Below are 20080 nucleotides of genomic sequence, written 5' to 3'. Positions count from 1 at the left end.
TTGATTACTAAGTCCATCCCATTCGTCTACCACTCTTTTGGAAGGATTTCTGATGGTCATCATACATACGTGGCGCTTATGTTTGTTGGGGAGTGAGTGAGTTGTGAGTGAAATATCTAAAGCAGTCTTTGGATTGCTATGGAATTTACTTTCGTCTCCCATACCTCCTGTAACCCGAATATTACGTTATTGAGATTTTATTCATGGAAATACGTAAGTCAGAAACTGTTTTGAGAATGAAGTGAGAATGTGTGACTGGATGGGGATGATAGATGGACATGGAGAGGTATGCTTCACAGATGGACTGCCATGTGTAGACCTGATGGCTTCTTGCAGCTTCCCTTATGTTCTTAGGAGTGTCAGCTGGAGCATTTGCAACATAAACTTTCACATCATATCGGTGATCAAGGCTTCCAACTCTCCCGCATGCCACACTCAGTTGATCTATTCCATCCATTTCTTATGAGCACATTCTCTCCCCGTAATGGATAGCTGTGTGGTAGGTAAAAATGTGTGAGGTGGCAGCTGGTTATTGTAAAGAGGGCGGCCAAAAAATTGATAGAATGACGGTGGCCTTATACAGCGACATTTTTTTTTCGTGTGTGTGTGTGTGTGTGTGTGTGTGTGTGTGTGTGTGTGTATCCATTTCTGTCCATTGTCCATTGCATTATACTTTCCCTTGGTATCTCTGTCGGGTCTACGCAATCTGCCTGTAATAGTCCATTGCACCGTGTTTAGCAGCAGTGTTCCTCTGATAGCGCGAGGCTCTGAAGTGTTTCTTTTTCCCGCAGGGTTGTGTGGGGCTCGTTGCGGCTGAGGTGGATCTGTCAGGGCGGCACTTAGAGCAGCTCCCCACCTCCCTCTTCTCCAGCCTCCACCTCACCAGCATTAATCTCTCTCACAACCTCCTCGCCCCGACACCCTCCGCCGCCGCCGCCTCAGCCAGGAGGCGACACAGAGGTCACGGCAGAAAAAGAAGAGACCGCAGGCGTCGCTTGATACCTGCTGAATGCCGGGAGACGCCAGAGACCTGGGCTAGATCGAGACCTTCTGCCAACGACCATGACTGCAACAACCCAGCTGGCGGTGCTCGCGGAAGGGCTGGCGAGGAGGATGGACTGAGCGGCGACTCGGGCGTCCCCTCAGATCCAGTGGAAGAGGAGTCCCAGAGAAGTGACCCAGAGAGCGTGCCCCGCAAGACACCCGCGGTGCTGTGCAGCTTCGCAGACGAACTTCAGGAAAAGCTACGTCAGCGGAAAGTCTTGAGCGAAGGCTTCGCTGTCAAGGAGGCACAGCCCAGACCAGCCTACATCCAGCTGTTAGAGTCCTCGCACCTGCCACGAGACACAGGCTCCAGGAAGGATGCGTCTGCCAGACTTTGCGTCCCATCCCTGACGCCTCCCCCACCATACCCTCCTGCCACAAGCCAGCCCTTCCTTGACGAGGTGTCCAGCAGCAGCAGCAGCCGCACCACTGCCGCCACTAGAAACAGGAGTGAGGGGCTGGACAGCCACAAGGAGAAGGGGGAGCGGGGCAGCTATGAGGACAGCAGCTCATCCGGCGTTGACGAGAGTGACAACGCGTCCGAGGAAGGAGGGGAGGTGACGGCCGCAGGCGAGGTGTGGACGGCCCCTGCCAGGAATCTCGGCGCCCTCCACCAGCTGAGGCATTTCCAGCAGCTCCAGGTATGTGCCTTTACCTCTTCATCATCTTTGATACATGATGTGGCAATAATCTTAAGTAATAGTAAGTAATAACAGATAATTGTTAACCAAAGTTCGGGTATCGGTGTGTAATGACAGTAACCCAGCCACTGTTCCCCCGCCGGTGACACAGACGGTGGTGCTGGACAGGAACAAATTGCTGGAATTCCCCTCCTGTCTCCTGGGTCTGCCTCGCCTGGCTCGCCTCTCCCTGGCTCACAACCTGCTGTGTGTTCTCCCCCATGCTCTCCACTCTCTCGCCAGGTGCGTCACCCTCCCTCACTTTGAAGCTCAACAGGTGTTTTGCTGAGAACTCCAATACCCTGCCTCCTCCTCCTCCTCCCCCACACCTCAGCCATGCACGAACACTGCCCGAGGTCACTCATCGCGGTGTCTGTTACTGAGCGTGAGTCACCCACAGACCCTCCCCCACCCTGTCCTTACCACTGATACCCGCTACTGTGGACGAGTAACCTTTGTGAGTGGCGCTGTGACAACTTTTGTCCCTCCAGGTTGGTTGAGCTGAACGTGTCCTTCAACCATCTGGTGGAGCTGGGCGTGGGGGTGTGCCGCCTACCCGCGCTGACCCACCTGCGAGCCGCCCACAACAGGATAGAGGCGGCGCCCGAAGTGGCTGCCATGGAGGCCCTCCGCACCCTGGTGAGTGGCCGCCACGCCCCAGCCATCACACGCCTTGCCTACATTAATACATTACTAGGGTCTCTCTCTCTCTCTCTCTCTCTCTCTCTCTCTCTCTCTCTCTCTCTCTCTCTCTCTCTCTCTCTCTCTCTCTCTCTCTCTCTCTCTATATATATATATATATATATATATATATATATATATATATATATATATATATATATATATATATATATATATATATATATATATATATATATATATATATATATATATTCTTATCTATCTTCATCCACTTAGTTATCTACTTGTACCGATCGAATGATATATTGATCTGTTTGTTGAACTTTACGGATAGTTATTCATAACACACACACACACACACACACACACACACACACACACACACACAAGCGCGCGCACACACACACACACACACACACACACACACACACACACACACACAGGCGTGCCGCGTTAGCCAGCCCGCCCGAGTGTTGACCGGAAACTTTGGCCGCAGGACTTGTCTGAGAACCGGGTAGGGGTCGAGGCGGGTGTGAGGAGGGCGCAGACCAACCCCGCCGCCCTCGCCTCCCCCGCTGCCGAGGTGGACGACCCACAAGACGCCCCGCGCGACTCCCGCCCTCTCGCCCTCAACCTGCGCCTCAACAGCCTCACGGGGCCCGTCACCCTCGCCAGCATCCAGGTCAGTCTATATAGGCTCGTATTCAGAAACGCTTTGTTCCCACACCGCGACTATTTACAAAGGCCACAGAGACGGTTACTCTGTTTCTCACGTGTGTTTCTCTTGTTAATGATGTAGAAATCTTGTTGATCTGTCACTAGAATCTTATAAACACCCTTTAAAACCCATGCCACTTCAATTAGAGCCTTTTGAAAGCACTAAAGGAACAGTGAATGATTGTTTCAGAATATGGGCTGTGCAGGGAGTTCCTAAGGTTGCGTGTAGGAACCTTTTCCATTTCCTCAGGGGGCCAGAAGGGGGTGGGAGGGGGTGCTGCAAGAAAAGAGGAGGGGGGGGGATGCACAGGTGGCCTCTGGTGACCCCGGATGCTGCAGCAGTAGTGGGGATCCCTCGTGAGGCGTGTGCGGGTTGCCTGCTTCACGTCACCTGCAGAGGTAACATGGCAATGTACGTGTATGTATGGCGAGCAGTGCTATCAGAGTCCCTCGTCACCTTGTGTGTGTGTGTGTGTGTGTGTGTGTGTGTGTGTGTGTGTGTGTGTGTGTGTGTGTGTGTGTGTGTGTGTGTGTGTGTGGAAGGAAGGTTAGGTCCTCCCGATAGAGTTCCCACCTCTAAGTGCCAAGTGATGAGAGGAGAGGTGAGGCAACATGTTACCTTTCACCACCTATTACTCGTCTCCCGGAGCAGGTTTTGACTCGCTCGTCCACCCATCCATCCATCCATCCATCCTCCCCACCCTCCCCATCCTCCTTCCTCTCTTTCATCATCTCCTCTTCCTCATCTTCCTGTACCCTATTTTTTCTGTGACTTCTCCTTTGCTCATCCATATATACTCTTTCTTCTGCATATCCTCCTCTTCCTCCTTTCCCTCCTTGTTCTCATAGTCCTCTTCCACATACTTCTGTCCCCTTTTCTCTTGTATTTTATTCTTCTCGTCTTCCTTTGCTCATCCATACGTGTTTCTTCTTCTTTTCCTATGTCTCCTCCTCCTCCTCCTCCTCCTCCTCCTCCTCCTCCTCCTCCTCCCTTTTTATATCAGGTTTCCTTTTATCAACTTCAGGTCTATACGTTTATTCTTGTTTTCTTCTATCTCTTCCCCCACCTCCCTACTACTACTACTACTACTACTACTACTTGTGGTGATGAACGAAGATAGTAAAATTTACATATACGCACGCAAATATTACCATCTCTGAAAAAAAGAAAAAAAGAATGAGGCATTTCCTATCACGAAGCGTCAAGAGAGAGAGAGAGAGAGAGAGAGAGAGAGAGAGAGAGAGAGATGATCATGAGATATTTCCACGTGCCCGGGTGGTGGTTGTGATGGTGGTGACGGTGGCAATGGTGGTGGTCTGACGGTATCTTGCCAAAGGAACACACACACACACAAACACACACACACGTGGAGGTGACTGACTCCCGTGTTAGCTGCATAGACCAGTAAGTAGTAGTAGTAGTAGTAGTAGTAGTAGTAGTAGTAGTAGTAGTAGTAGTAGTTGTTGTTGTTGTTGTTGTTGTTGTTGTTGTAATAGTAGTAGTAGTAAATTAGGGAGACGGAGAGAGAGAGAGAGAGAGAGAGAGAGAGAGAGAGAGAGAGAGAGAGAGAGAGAGAGAGAGAGAGAGAGAAGAAAAAAAAAGGAGGGAGAAAAGAATAAGTAGCAGGTGATAGGAGTAATAAATAACAACGCATGAGAGAAAGGGAAAAAATAGACGGGAAAAAAGGGAGAGGAGGAAATAAAAGTGTGAGACATAAAAAAAGAGAAAAGAAGAGAAAAGAAGCGAAGAAAAGCGAAGAGAAGAGGTGTAAACGTAAATAGAAGCACCAGGAAGAGAGAAACGGGGAAATTGAAGAAACGAAAGCGGTAAGGAGTGAAGGGAAAAAGACGGGTTGAAATGGAGAAAGGAAGAAATGAGCATGACGAAAGAAAAGAGATGGAGGGGGAAGATGGAAATGCAAAGAGAGAGAAAGAAAAGAAAAATAGTGGAAAGGAGAGGCGTGGAATTATAAGGAGGGAAAGAGTGAAAGGAAGGAAGGTTAAGAATGAAGGAAATAAGATGAAAAGGTGAAAAGAGTAAGACACGCGGAAATAGTAATAATAATAATAATAATAATAATAATAATAATAATAATAATAATAATAATAATAATAATAATAAAACAAAAAAGAAGAGGGAAAAGGGACAGAGAAGGAAGAATGAATTTGAAAAAAAATAAAAGAGAGGGAAAGAAAAGTGAAAAGCTGGAAAGAATAATCAGGAAGAGAAAAAGAATGAAGGGAAACAAGGGAAAAAAAGAAAGAGAGAGAGAGAGAGAGAGAGAGAGAGAGAGAGAGAGAGAGAGAGAGAGAGAGAGAGAGAGAGAGTATACTTACCTAACGGGAGGAATGAAGGGGGCTGGGGGGAAAGGAGAGGAAGAGACGGAAAGGTTGACACGACACAGGCGTCTTGCCATCACTAAGAGAGACCCGCCCTTCCGTCTCTCTCTCTCTCTCTCTCTCTCTCTCTCTCTCTCTCTCTCTCTCTCTCTCTCCCCTGCATTCTTTTGACATTATCAGCATTAGTTTTCGTTTTCTTTATTTTTTTTCCGGGATAGTGACAGGATGCTTAGCTTGTAACGGGAGAGGAGGAGGAAGAGGGGAGAAGAAAATGAGAGAGAGAGAGAGAGAGAGAGAGAGAGAGAGAGAGAGAGAGAGAGAGCAAACCAGCGGCAGAAGCTCTCGAAAATGTCAATTTAATCACCGTTACCAATAATAACAAGCGATCCACGTCAGCTACTCGGGAGGGAGATGCTTGGGCGGCGGTGTGTGTGTGTGTGTGTGTGTGTGTGTGTGTGAGGTAATAATAGACAGCTGATCGAAATCTCTCCTATACCAAACCCAGTTACCGTTAACTCGTTCAATCCTTCCACAAAAGTAAATTCCCCCAATGAACATAACTCTCACACAAAATTTCCCGGCAAATAAATACTCTGAAAAAATATATATACTTTTTTGCAGGCTAGATTAGGTTTTTTTTTTTTTTCATAACGGGGAATAATTACGAGTTCAGTTTTCATGAAGGAATCTTTATTCGTGGGATGAGTTTTGCTTGGTTGAAAGAAACTGAGAAATTACGACTACCTACTAGGTTTTTGCTTTATATTAATGTGAGCTGCATAAATATAATCAGCTTAGATCAACATGTCTCATCCTTCCTATATTTGTGATTCCGATCATATGGATAAATGGTGGTGAAGGGGGATGTAAAAGTAACAAAAGTATAACCATAATAATAACAAAAACATCGCCATTATTTATTAACTGGCGGATTGAAGGCAACTCAGCAACCAGGGCACCCACCCACTCATCCACACACACACACACACACACACACATACCAGTATAGCTCTTCCATTAAACGCTACGGTCACAACAAGAACATAAACACGTAAGAAGATAAGACATAAACACGTAAGAAGATAAGAAGACAGTAAAAGGCTCAGTTGATTTACACATGGTAGTTTCCGAACACAGACAACTTGCCATCTGCCATCATAGAGACGCATATAAACCTCATATAAAGCAAGAAAAAATAGAGAAAGTGAGAGAGTCGTAAAAGACGTTATATAGATGGGCAGAGTAGTATCACACAATGCCAAAGATGTGTCCAGTTTTTCTCCTCTCTCTCTCTCTCTCTCTCTCTCTCTCTCTCAATGGATCGTGTCTGGTGGGATGTGTGTGTGTGTGTGTGTTGAGATGTTGATGTCACTATCAAAGCAGCAAGAATGTGTGTGTGTGTGTGTGTGTGTGTGTGTGTCCGAGCTGCATACCGGCACAGAGAGAGAGAGAGAGAGAGAGAGTGTGTGTAAAGAAGCAAGGAAAAAAAAAGTTAAATTCCTTCCAACTTCCTCACACTTTTGTCGTTACTACTATTACCAACAGGGGACACTGCGAACTGGGTCATACTTTCTCGTAATACGTTACCCTTCCTGCATTTGTTTTCTTCCTGCCACCTCCTCCCCCCTACTCATTCTCTCTCTCTCTCTCTCTCTCTCTCTCTCTCTCTCTCTCTCTCTCTCTCAGGACATGTGAGGCGGAAAATAGCGGGAGTGGTGGAAACAAAGTGCAAAAGTCACAGTCTGTTAGTGTTGAGGTGATGTTTGACGCGCGGGTCGCCTAGTGTTCCTTGTCACCTCTGCTCTCTCTCTCTCTCTCTCTCGTGTTATTATCTTATGTGTGCATTCTCAGATGTATGGTTCGAATCGAGTGTGAGAAAGTAAACTGAAATGCCATTAATGTATACTTCTGTGGCAATTGTGAATATGTGAAATGTAGTAGCTCAAGAAGTATCCTCGCTATGGGTTGTACTAGTAGGAGCTGTAATCGGAAAAGACAGGGCGTGTGACAGAGACGATTCAGAAGGTACAAAAATGAGAGGGAAAATGAATGCAGTACGAGGGAAAAAGAGTGAAACAGAAGTGGGTGCAGTGATCAGAAAAGACGGGGAGAATGACAAGATGATGTTGCAGAAGCTAGAAAGAGGAAAGAGGAAGAATGGATGCAGTATGAGGGAAAAGAACGAAACAGTAATAGGTACAGTGATCAGAAAAGACGGGGAGTGTGACAGGGAGATGATGGAGGAAGTATTGAGAGTTCTAAGGGTGAGAGATAAGGGCCGTCAGGTTCTCCTCCGCCTCACCTTGATTCCCCCTCGTGATGGTGCCAGCACAGCCCTCCAGCAGGAGCCACTCAAGCATAGAAGTGTAGTGCTTGACAAGGCTCACTTCCAGGTTTGTATACAGAAGTTTCTCGGATAATGTTATAGAGTATAAACACTAAGGGTCGTATTTGTAATGATATTCTGAAGTCAACATCTGTCTACCTTTCCATCTATCTATCTACGTACCTATCAGTCAGTCAGTTTATCTATTTATCTATCTATTCCTCTCTACCATCCTTTTGTTGCTTTCCTCACGTTGCCTTATCTCTATAATAATTACTCTCTTTCCTCTCCCATAGTTTGATATCGTGAGAAATGGCTGATTGATTTGAGTGAAAGTTTGACGTCATATTAACACGGGAAGGTATTGGAGAATGTCACGAGAAGTTTTGGTGCCGCAGCAGTGAAATCTTGTGGCGCTCATCTGGGAAATTAATTGAAAAAAATAAATAAATAAAAATAAAACAACAACAATAATAATAATAATAATAATAATAATAATAATAATAAATGAAAATAGATAAATGAATAAATAAAACAAAATAATAAATAAATAGTAAATAAATATATAAATATGTAATAAATTCAGTAGATTAGGGAATTTTTAGATGATAATTTGTCGTTTATTTTACTTGTATGCTAGCATCCAAACAAAAACAATGTTAATGGGTAGTATGCATATCTCATGGAATACTGCTGAACTTAGAATGCAGCTGAGTGTACTAGACGCAAATTTTTTGTGATGGATTATGTCAAGTGAACAATATCATGCAGTTTTTAGAAAGTGATAGTGATGTTGCCGCCTTTCCAGTTCAGATTATGAGATGAAGTACAGTATGAATTATTGAATAGTTTTCCCTAGCCGCTTCATTGAAAGGTGATACACATCCTGGAAGCCCCATACATGGAGGAGAGAGCATGAGTCACAGCAGCAACACAGTACATACGAAGGCCAAGCCTGAGGAGGCTCAGTTGCAATAATAAAATAAAGAGAAATTGTTTAAAGATGCTTTCAGAAACTTGAGTGGACTTCATAATTGCATCACATACTACATAACTTTCAAATCCCCTTGGTCCATTGCATGAACAGGTACAGACATCCCATTATGTATCCTATTAAAATGAAAATGACTTAACATTTCTCTTGAATTGTAAGGACATTGCATGAATATGAGACTGTATAACATATCTTTGCATGTATTTTTTTTTTTTTTTTTACTTTTTAAACAATATAATATTTAGTGTATTAATCTATCATTATGACTTTAGCATTTTATTTAAGTACCACATTTTAAATAAATCTGCTCATAACGACATCAGAGTAACTCATAAAAAAATAGGGCACAAACTGTTCCTTATGTAAAGGTCATACGAGTGTTCAGTTACTTATTAAAATTTTGAGTAATGTAATGTATTTTCTTATATGCCAGTATAGCTATATGAAGTACCTACATTGAAAATGAATGTTTCCTTGGCCATTTAGATGTGTTTGTTTTCCTGCAGAATGTGACAGAGCTGGATGTGAGTGACAATGGCATCACCAGCCTGGATGTGTCCTGCCTCTCAGCCCTCGCCTCCCTCACCTGCTGCAACAATGCCCTCACCTCCCTCACCCTGCATGCTGCCGCCCTTATCCACCTCTCTGCCACCAATAATCGTTAGTCTTCTTGCCTTTACTTTTTTTCATATTTTGATTTTTCAATTCTAGGTATGCCCTCTTTTGTCCTGTCTATGTGTCAGGCTTTGTGTGTATGCTTTTTTTATGGGAAATCCATTGTGTTTTGCTAGGCTTCAGTTTTCTTTTTATATGTATTTTACCTTCTTTGATCAGAGTGTTAATACATAGTGTATTCCTATATGTCTGTTTCAATTAACTGTTCTTGCTTCAAGGCTTGACAATGCTGGAGGTCCGTTACCATCCACGAGGACTTGTGAGGCTTAATCTTTCAAGGTGAGTCACACATCTGTAGTATTCTGATTTTGTATTCAAATAGGGACTAAGATGTAAAAAAATGCTTCTGAATGTGATTGCAAATACTGTAGTTCATAGTTTTCTTTTATATTAGCTTATTGTCACATTTCTGTCTCACTTAAGTATGCTTTAAATTTGAAATTGCGATTCTATTCCCTGAACAGGATTGCTGTATTCTAGTTTTCTGAGATGCCAGCTTGTGTGTTTGGAAAACTGTTGGTTGAATAAAAATACTGTGATCATAGTAATACAATGAATTCTCTTAGAGCTCTTAATGCATATTGTGTTTTCTCTTTTCTTCCAATCAAGAAACCAATTAGAGGCTGTCCCTCCATGGCTGGTGTCAAGCACAGAAGTAACTCTGGTAGATGTGAGTCACAATCAGATCTCGTCCCTCCCAGCCTTCCTCACCTCGGGCCACCTACGTCGCCTCCACACTCTGTCTGCTCACCACAACTGCCTCACTGCTTTCCCAGTGCCACAGCCTGATCTCATTTCTTGCCAAAATGCTTGCTGTGCCTCTACTCTGAACAAGATAACTTGGGGCACACACAGGTCCTGTCAGGAGGACAACAGCTATGGATTGTCTGGCAGTGCAGTTGAGGAGCCAAAGTGTTGCTCCCTGGAGGTGCTGTACCTCCACTGCAACAAAATACCTGCTCTTCCCTCTAATCTTTTCTCATGGCTGAACAGGTAATTCTTTTTGTTATTAAATTTTAGAAGAAACGTAGATAAAATTTTCATGAATACAATTGAATTTCCTCATAAAAGGCCAAAGATGACTATATTACTTGTCACTTATGAATAATATATTACTTATAATATGGTGTTATTTTTTTTCCCTCTAAAACAGACTTAGAGTGTTGAATGTGAGCAAAAATCAACTAAGTGTCCTGCCTGGCTTGGCAGAGGGCCAAGGAGTACAGGGGACTATATATACCCACCAGGACCATGTTGGCACCTCCAAGGTCACACTTTCCCTTCAGGAGTTGTATGCTGCTGCAAATAGACTCAGGGACCTCTCTCCTCTGCAGCACTGTAGAGCATTACGCATCCTTCATGCTCCTTACAACAGAATCACCAGTCTGCCAGATAAGTAAGTTATTTTTATTAATTTTGATTAGAAGAAATATGGTAATTTGCAGTCCATATCCATATTTCATAGTTATGTGCAACTTTTTAGGTAATGAAAACTCTCATGCAGAATTTTTTCCATACTACATCATTACTAATCAGTGTGTGTTTAATACAGTCAATCCCACCAATTTTTTGTCATTCTGAAATTATCATCCCATAATGTCACATACAGCCTTGTGACACAGTGACCCAAAGTAGTTTGTATTTAATTTTTTTTTAACTCTTCTACACAGCTATTCCCTGGTTGCTTGGCTTTTCAATCTGTCTTTTGGCCAAGCCCTTCTGAAATCCTGCCACCTCATTACATTATAACTATATTTATACCAGGCTAGTTGTTGAGCAAAAAGTAATGAAAGCATCAGAGGAGGAGAACTTCTTGTTAAAGAGTGTGTGTCCTCTCACAGGCTGGTGTGGTCCTGGGAACTGATGGAGGAGTTAGTTCTCTCCGCTAACCAGCTGTGCTCTGTGCCTGTGGGTGTGTCTCGTCTCTCCAGGCTGAGGGTCTTGAAGGTCCATTCCAATCCCCTACAAAGTTTGCCTCGCCTTGCTCATTTGTCAGCACTCAAGGTGAGCCTTCTTACCTTCCACTCAGCTGCATCTTATCTTACTGAAGTAGTTGTAGGAACTATAAAAACTACTGTACAAGTCTCATAAACAATAACTTGTGACTTTCAAACCTATCCAGGTTGTGGATGCTTCTCACTGCCAGCTGGGGCACATAGAGCTGGAGGAAGTGGTGTCTCCTGGGCTGGTGGCCCTGGATATATCAGGCAACACTGCTTTGTCTCTGGACCACCACCAGTTCACCAAGTGCAAGTAAGTATGATGAGAAGGACTTGGAAAGCAAAGCAACTCAGAGAGAAGTTGCACACAGCTTTGTAACTTGGCAAGCTGCTACTTGGTGATTTAAGCTGACTCTTGCAAACATGGAACCTGCCTTTCAAAAATAATGATGATGAAGACAGTGAGGATGGACTTGGATGCATTTTAAGCTCATATCACTTATAACTTTGAACAGATCACGAAGAGCTGTAAGCCTTGTGGATGTAACCAGCTGCTCAGGCCGGTCACTTCCTCTCACCAAGCCACCATCCATCACCCAGCACAGCCAGCAGAGGGGCGAGGGCCATCGAGGCAATAGTGAGAACAGGAATGCCTCTTCTACCTTGCCATGGTCTCTAGGATTTGCAGAGGCCATAGGCAGGGATTCCAGGTTAGCGTCATTCAATAGCTACTAATTCGCTATTAATAAGATGGGATAATTTTTACTATGACCTGTTCAGAATTACAGATGATATGTATACTTATAGTTCTGATAAGTAATTTTTAGTAGTTCCTAATATTAAATATTTTTCAGCCTAAATGTTGGTCAGCTGCGAGTGCCAGATGTTGGGGGGACTGGCAGTGTGGGTGTGGTGGCAGTGGCTGATGGGGGTGAGGAGATGGGTGGTGTTGGCACCCTCCTTGCAGCCCTTCCATCCCTGCTGCAAGAAGAGCTAGCATGCTCAAATAGTAATACCTATGTTCTAAAATATGCCCTTCTAACTGCTCTCAGGTAAGACTCATATTTTTTTCTGATTATTTTAAACCAACATTAATCAAGTAATACAGCAGTTAATGATGATTGTTATGAATGTATAACAACTCAAGTATTTATAGGGATAATTTGAGAAATAGTATGGACCATTAAGAAATATATATACGCTTGGAAAATTAAATGAGCATAACTTAAACTCCTCCTGGCCCCACAGACGGTTGAGAGGGCAGGGTGGCATGCTTCCCTCTGCTGTGTGTGCTGCTCACCTGGAGGCCAGTCCCAGCCTGCCAGGACAGTGGCCAGTACTCCGTCTGTGTTGCTATGGGCCAGTGTCTGCTGTGGTCACTACTGTTCATGGCCAGCCTATTGTTCTCACCACTTCTGCTTTGAGGACGTCTCTGGTGGGTCATTTAGAAATCCATCTCTTATATGCTTTTCTAACAATTGATGTTCCACAAGATTAGCTCCAAAATTTAGTAGGCATCTTTCACACATGGGTTTGCTCACTTTGCAATGATGGCCAGCTATGCCTCAAAGTGTTTAAGGAATTTGTCAAAAAATTCATACTACAGTAAAAACCTCAATTTAATGTGAATTGATGTAAAGTTATATTCTTAAAACTGTACCTAAAAGAAAGACCAAAAATAAGTTTAAAACAAATCATTTTTATTTTAAGTGAATTGAAGTTAGTGTGCATTGTTTTCCTTCCACAAGAACCTTCCCATTAAAACAATATTTTGATAGTGTGAAATAAATTTAGAGCAAATTCTTATGGACCCAAACTTTTAGTTAAATCAACATTCTACTGTACTTTGTATCACTACACTGCATCTTTCTTCATATAGTTTTTATAGCTTCTAGGTTCATTCAGGGCTACAAGCTATTAAAGGAGACAGAGGAAAGAAAGAGAGGGGAGATAGTAATTGGATATTAAAGAAGACAGAAGGAGGAAGAGGGGGGAGATAGTGCTTGGAAATTTTCTTGTTAGTTTTATTTTGAAATAGGTCTAAGTTCTCTAACAGACTTCAAGCCCGAAATGCCAACAGCACTGTATTTTTTCTGCTCTTCTAATAGGTTTACACTCTTGTAGGGGAAAATTGATCAAGTTATTGCTTGGTTTGATGTTGAGAGAATGCTGGGAAATGAGATGACAAAGATACATATATATATAGTGCAAAGGTGGAATAGATGCTGAGTGAATGGAAGATCTTCCTACTGTATGTATTAACTGTTTAGAAATTCTGACTGGAGAGTTCCTGTTTACTTATTTCCCTACATAGTAGCAGTAATAGTTGCTAGTAGCAGCAGCAACTTATTTCCCTACATAGTAGCAGTAATAGTTGCTAGTAGCAGCAGCAACAGCAGCAGTAGTAGTAGTAGTAGTAGTAGTAGTAGTATTTGTTGTTGTTATCTAAAAAAAGATGTCTTTTAGCCCTAACTTAGAGTCTGTATTGAAACTCCAGAACTCTCCTTACCTTTACACACAATTGCTAACATTACCATTAATCAAGATAAAGAATCTAACCATTGACATTGCAGGGGAGTGCTCCAGAGTGTGGTGAGGGAGTGAGGTGCAGTCTGTCTGAGCCTCCCACACTGCCAGACCCACACACTACTGAGCTACACCTTGGGCCTCACCATTCTGCCATTGCCATTGCTAGTGCCAGGTAGGGTCATCTGTATATTAGTTGAGATTTTTATACTTATACAATATTTACACACACACACACACATACACCATTAATCAAACTGGAGATATAATAGATAAGATACAATAGATCTATTATATCTCTGGATGGTTCTGGAGTTGTCGACCTATGAAGAGAGGTTAAGAATGTTGGAAATTCCTACCCTTGAAAACAGAAGAGAGAGAGAGAGGGGATTTAATAAACATCTATAGAATGATGAATGGTATGGAAAATGTGGACAAAGAAGGTTTTATAAGTTTAGACTCACAGAGTACAAGGGGACACAGTAAGAAGTTGAAGAAAGTTAACTGTAGAAGACACACTAAAAAGTATAGTTTTCCTCACAGAAGTGTGAACAAATGGAATGAACTCAGTGAAGACGTTGTCAGTGCTGTAACTGTCCGTGCATTTAAGACCAAACTGGATAGATAGAAACGGGATACTATGAGATTACTCCCCTCCTGTAAACCACAACTAGGTAAATACACACACACACACACACACACACACGAGGAAAATAATCACCACTGATATGTCCAAGATTAGAATACGCAGCAGTAATTTGGTCACCACATGGAAGAAAGCACATAAGAAAGTTGGAAGGAATACAGTGAGCAGCAGCAAAGATGATAACAGAATTGCAAGATTTGTCATACGAGGAGTGACTAGCTAGAATGCAACTCCCAACCTTGGAAAAGAGACGAGAGAGAGAGAGGTGACTTGATTGCATTGTGCAGATTGCTGAGTGGGATGGAAAAACTAGATAGGGAACATCTCTTTATAATGAATGAAAGAGAAACAAGAGGACATGGTAGAAAACTAAAAGTAGCCACCTGCAGAAGGGACATAAAGAAGTTTAGCTTCCCTCATAGAAGCATAAAGGCATGGAATGAACTGGAAGGGGAAGTGGTGAGTGCTACAAATATTCATGACTAAGGAAAAGTTACATAAAAACTGTTATGGAGACAGGGCAGTACGAGCTTAGCTCCTCTCCCGTATGTCACAACTAGGTAAATACACACACACACACACACTTGCTAACCATTACCAACAGCATTATTAGCCCCATCATTAACAGCAGCAGTGGCAGCATCTTAAATTCTGTTTTTCTCTGTACTAGGATGCATCTACATATGATTTGTTAATTTGCATTTTATTATTTTCACATGATCATGTAGGCAGACTGATGAAGACAATAATTCTGGAGTATATTTTGAGAAGATGGTAGATATTGCTTAGATGATGTGAACTTACCTAATTGGTAGAATTTTTGAAGGCAGATTCAGAAAAAAAACATGGACTGCAATACAAGAGGCTCATATATATATATATATATATATATATATATATATATATATATATATATATATATATATATATATATATATATATATATATATATATATATATATATATATATGTTTGTGCAGGGAAGCTGTTAGAGACTGCATCCTGATGGGCCACCATTACATGAAGAAGGGCAACACATGCAAACTTACATTAAGCCTTTCAGAATGATGATGATACATATACTTTATTAACAATTTATTGTGTGAAGATTCAAATTAAACTGCCATATGTTAGTTTCATATAGCAATATGCTCATGTTTCTAATGTAAATGTCTGTAATTAATTTTAGTTTGTGGGAGGTGATAGAGCCAGCAGAGGCCGCTGACATCTGTGGTCAAGTGAGTGAGCCAGGATCAGCTGCCAAGCACCTCCTGGACCTTGCTCAGGCCTACGGCTCCCGACAGGCCATCAGCGTGATTGTGGTGCAACTGAAGCCGCCTGCTGGCATATCACAGAACTCACCACTCAGCATCCATGAAGACAGTGCAATATCAAATAAGGTGCACAAGCATTCCAATGAAGTAAGTCTGTGTAAAGAATATCCTGAAAAAGCCCAGCATAAAGTGAAAGACATGACTGGCACATCAAGAAGAGTAAAATTTGGAAGTGTCAATCCTTTACAAGATACAAGGAACCAGTGCTACACACTCAACCCCAGAAAGGAGTCCAGAGAAAGTTTTTTATGTGGTGGGGTTAACCAAGTTGGAAAACCATGTGCAGAGGAAAATCATATGATCCAGAATATTGGAGACCTTGAGAGGTCTTCACCAAGTGGTCAGAGTCAAAGTGACTGTAGTGAGTATTGGCCAGACAATGACAAGGAGATAAGGACAACATTTAGGGAATTCAGCAATGAAAAATCCAAAGACATATTTCATCCAAGTACTGATCATTTTTATTCATATTCAAGCAGGAAAAGCAAAGATGGAAAGAAAGTGGATGTAGCATCTCAAATAATATCTTATGGCAGTAGTAAGGAAAAGAAAACAATGACATACTATCACTACCCTCGGCCTGAGCCAGGTGTTGTGCCATCTCATGGCCATCTGCCACAACACCTACTGAATGGGAGCCAGACTGAGCCACAGACAAGTGTGCTTGCTCCCCCAGCAGGCTTTGGGGATCCTGGGAGTGACTCAGAGGGCAGTGATAGTGGCCTTAGTGGAGTCAGTGGAGTACAGAACTATGCTGACCATCCTAGTAGACCTAATTTTGAGGATGGCATTGCAGACAACAGTCCTGAACAAGTAAGATATTATGAATTGCACTCCATAAACACTTACATATGATCTGGTCATGAATTTTAGGAGGAACAATGAATAGCACATGTGTAATTTTTAAGGCTTATAAGATGCACAATTTAAGCATGACCACTATGATTTTTTTACTCTGTTCCACATTGTAAGCATGGCCTTCTTTAATTTTACCGTTCCTGCACTACTGTATCTCTGATGAAGAATTTGCACTTTTTAAGAAACTACTGTAGTAGTTAAACTTTGTTGATCTTTATACTGTGTAGTATATATCTTTTATGTTGCAATAAACTTCTTCATGAAACTGTAAGTTATGGAGCAAAGAAAACCTTGAACTTCAGCGCTTCACTGCACTCATCCAAGCAACTTAATAGATAACCAGGTAGCTAGTTCCTTATTTTTCAGCACCTTGCAATTATCATCTTCCTTCACACTGGAGATCTTCAGTCTGCTGCCTGTTAAGAATTAGTCAACACTAAAAAGCCTTATATACGTTATCTGCCATCCAATGATTTATTTTTAATGAAGTCATGCATTTTCAGCTATCTTGAGATATATATATATATATATATATATATATATATATATATATATATATATATATATATATATATATATATATATATATATATATATATATATATATATATATTGTTTTTTTTTTTTTTTTCCCCATCATTATGCCATGGAAGGATGAGCGGCCTTGTCTACCTTAACACATGGTAATACCTCAGATAGGTAATGCCTCTAATGGGATAGGTCCATTCACTTCTCAGTGTTATGTAAAGTGGAGTTAAAGGCTTCTTGTTCTGTTAACCTTCCTTGAACTGCTTTTCTCCTGCCATGCTAACTGCACGTAATGTTGTATCAGTTGTTATATCTTGCTTTATTTTTCATACTGCCGGATGCATGGCTCTCTCTCCTCCTGTCGGCTCACTGCATAAGACTTTCTACACAACTTGCTTGTTTTCCTTATGCAAAAAACGTCTTGATAATCTTTTAATTTCCTTTACCGATTAAGTAGAATAGATTCCACCATTTTCTTTTAATATACAGAACATATATTTCTTAAGCTTCCATGGAAAGAATATCAGGAAATTCTGAAAAAAATAAAACAAGTCACTTTGAAATTTTTCAGTTAAGTATCAATTTACCCTACATGTGCTTGTATAAGATATAAGTAAATGAATTTTTGTTCCCTTTTCTTTTTCAGGTTACTGAGGAACAGTTTCGGAGTTGGGAATATCTCTTAGCTCGCAATGCAAAGCTGCTGTACATGAGGGAGCTAGACACACTCAAGAAGCCTGAGACACCGTCCATCAAGCCTACTGTCTCAGCACCTGATCTGATATTGGCTGCTGCTGCCGAGGTGGAGTCTCCAGGTCACTTCCAGCGCAATGTCATAAGAAAATCTCGCTTGGGAAGAGGCACTTTCCGTCTGATTCAGAATAAACTGAATGCCACAACCAGTAGATTTAACACTCTTCAAAAATTGAAAGTAACAGCACCCAGTATTGGCAACTTCCGTCGTTTTGGAAGCTTACAAAACCTTAAGTATTACCAGGAAAATCGGCCATCAGTATCTCAGCAGCCTGTAGTGGAATCTGATATTTCTGCTGAAATGCAAGAGAGGCATTCTCTGGACTCTTTAGAGCTAGAAACTCGGATGCACCACTATTGGCATACAGGAATTACCAATTTTTGAAGCAGGTATGTGAAAATAAAAAATAAGGAAGAAAAATAAATGAAAAATAATTACCAAACACTGTATTCTTCTGTTTCATTGTTGAACTTTGCCATTCTTATAATATCTTAATTTTTTTTGTGAATGAAAGGTTAGTTTTTGCACACAGTGGTGCAGTGGTTCAGGGACTTGTACACTCAGCTTTCAGCCAGAAATGGCTATAAAATCTTAGGACAGGTAGAAGCACTTTGGCCTTTGCCTCTTTTCATGATGTAGTCCTGCTTCACCTATCAGTGAATAGATTTTAAATATATGCCATGAAATTATAACTAGGCAATCCTGCCAAGAAGTTAACATGGTCCATAGCCAAAGGCTTCCCTAATCACCATCCTACTGTAAACCCATGTAAGTTTGTAGAAGAGAATACAGTAAAATCCCTCTCATCCAGCATTCGAGTATCTGGCAGCTTCAAGTATCCGGCACATTTTTCTCCGAGCCTTAAAATCAATAAAAAATCACTGTAGTCATAAAATCGATTAAAATTCCCACGTGAGGCATACTTTGTCCTCTCGCCACCAGAGCGCACTGCTTCTCGCCACCCGTGGCCCACTGCACTGTGTTTACTCAGTGACTCGGTCCCGCGTGTGCACTGTTTATCGCCTGACGCCTTCATCATGCCTAAAGTTGTAGAAAAGAGGAAGCGTGTTGTGCTTACACTTAAGCAGCTGATCAGATCAGCTGCTGATTAAGATCAGCTGATCTTTGTTATGGTAAGATGCGTGAGTGTAGGGTGGTGATTGTGGACATAATTTCACTTCTATTTAAGTATCCGGCAATATTCGAGTATCCGGCATGTCGGCGGTCCCGTTGATGACAGGTAAGAGGGATTTTATTGTATCTAGCTATGTAAAGGCAATGGATGACATCTTTGAGGAAAGCTACACAAGTTCAGCAAGATGTCACTAGAGAAGAAAGGTGTCAAACAAGATGACACGATTATGACACGATTTCTCTGGAACTTTTTTTGCATAAGAGGAAATTTTAATAACTTCAAATGTGAAAAGGTAAGAATTCAGATATTTATTAGCAGAATACTTAATTTATCATATAATTGTCCACAATGGATTTATGGTGAATTAATTACAATTTGAATCTGCTGAAGATGTGGTAGGGGTTATTAGCGCTCAGATGAAGGTGACTGCCCGTTGATGACAACCAGGACGAGTGTGCATTATCAGTTGGATCCTTGTGAGTGATTTTCCATTAGTGATGCAAAATCCTTATCAAACCAACACTAGAATCATGGAAACGAACGCCGTCAACTGAAAATCCTTAATGATATGTCCAAGCAATTCAGAGAAGCAGACTCACATTAACACAGTGCTGTTGGTCATTCAGACGTTCTTTACTGACTATACACTTAACATGTCACAATATAAAGGTAAGTGCTTGCTGTGATCGAGTCTAGATGCAAGTACGATCATAGGTTTGCCAGCAAGCAGCAATTTTAACACCAGTGATGCGCCAGTGAACAAGCTGAAGCAAGTACATAAAAGCAGATAATTACTTATACCATTATCGATGCTTCAAAGGAATATAAAAGCCAAGTTATAATACTATAAAGGTTAGTATATTACACACACACACCTCTCACACCACACTTCAGTACAACGTGAAAGCTCGATTCAAAGAATGAACAAGAGTACTCGGTCA

General features: G+C 41.8%; 2 protein-coding genes across 3 annotated transcripts in view; one reads left to right on the top strand and one right to left on the bottom strand.

Annotated features, from left to right (window-relative positions):
- The first annotated feature begins 484 nt into the window (after window positions 1–484).
- LOC135101699 (PH domain leucine-rich repeat-containing protein phosphatase 2-like) lies at window positions 485–18028 on the top strand. Its single transcript, XM_064006025.1, has 18 exons — window positions 485–499; window positions 792–1685; window positions 1837–1967; window positions 2216–2363; window positions 2863–3048; window positions 9250–9403; window positions 9637–9697; window positions 10028–10411; window positions 10572–10814; window positions 11260–11422; window positions 11541–11671; window positions 11874–12068; window positions 12213–12410; window positions 12607–12793; window positions 13932–14059; window positions 15720–16677; window positions 17376–17421; window positions 17897–18028. Exons 1-17 carry the CDS (start codon window positions 485–487, stop codon window positions 17397–17399), a joined length of 4200 nt encoding a protein of 1399 aa, XP_063862095.1. The 3' UTR covers window positions 17400–17421; window positions 17897–18028.
- The window catches only part of LOC135100739 (uncharacterized), a 21308-nt gene continuing 18887 nt past the window's right edge, over window positions 17660–20080 (bottom strand). Inside the window, exon 5 of one of the 2 annotated variants that reach the window (XM_064003962.1) lies at window positions 17660–17783. In XM_064003962.1, the coding sequence (XP_063860032.1) occupies window positions 17752–17783 (32 nt within the window). In that variant the 3' untranslated portion in view covers window positions 17660–17751. Of the gene's footprint in view, window positions 17784–19522; window positions 19662–20080 lie in introns of those variants that run through there. The other variant, XR_010268901.1, reaches the window with a different exon arrangement.

This window comes from Scylla paramamosain, chromosome 1 (assembly GCF_035594125.1).
Source record: "Scylla paramamosain isolate STU-SP2022 chromosome 1, ASM3559412v1, whole genome shotgun sequence".
In the NCBI taxonomy this organism is placed as follows: domain Eukaryota; kingdom Metazoa; phylum Arthropoda; class Malacostraca; order Decapoda; family Portunidae; genus Scylla; species Scylla paramamosain.
The sequence above is the reverse complement of the archived record's forward strand: the minus strand, read 5'-3'. Positions and strand labels throughout refer to the sequence as shown.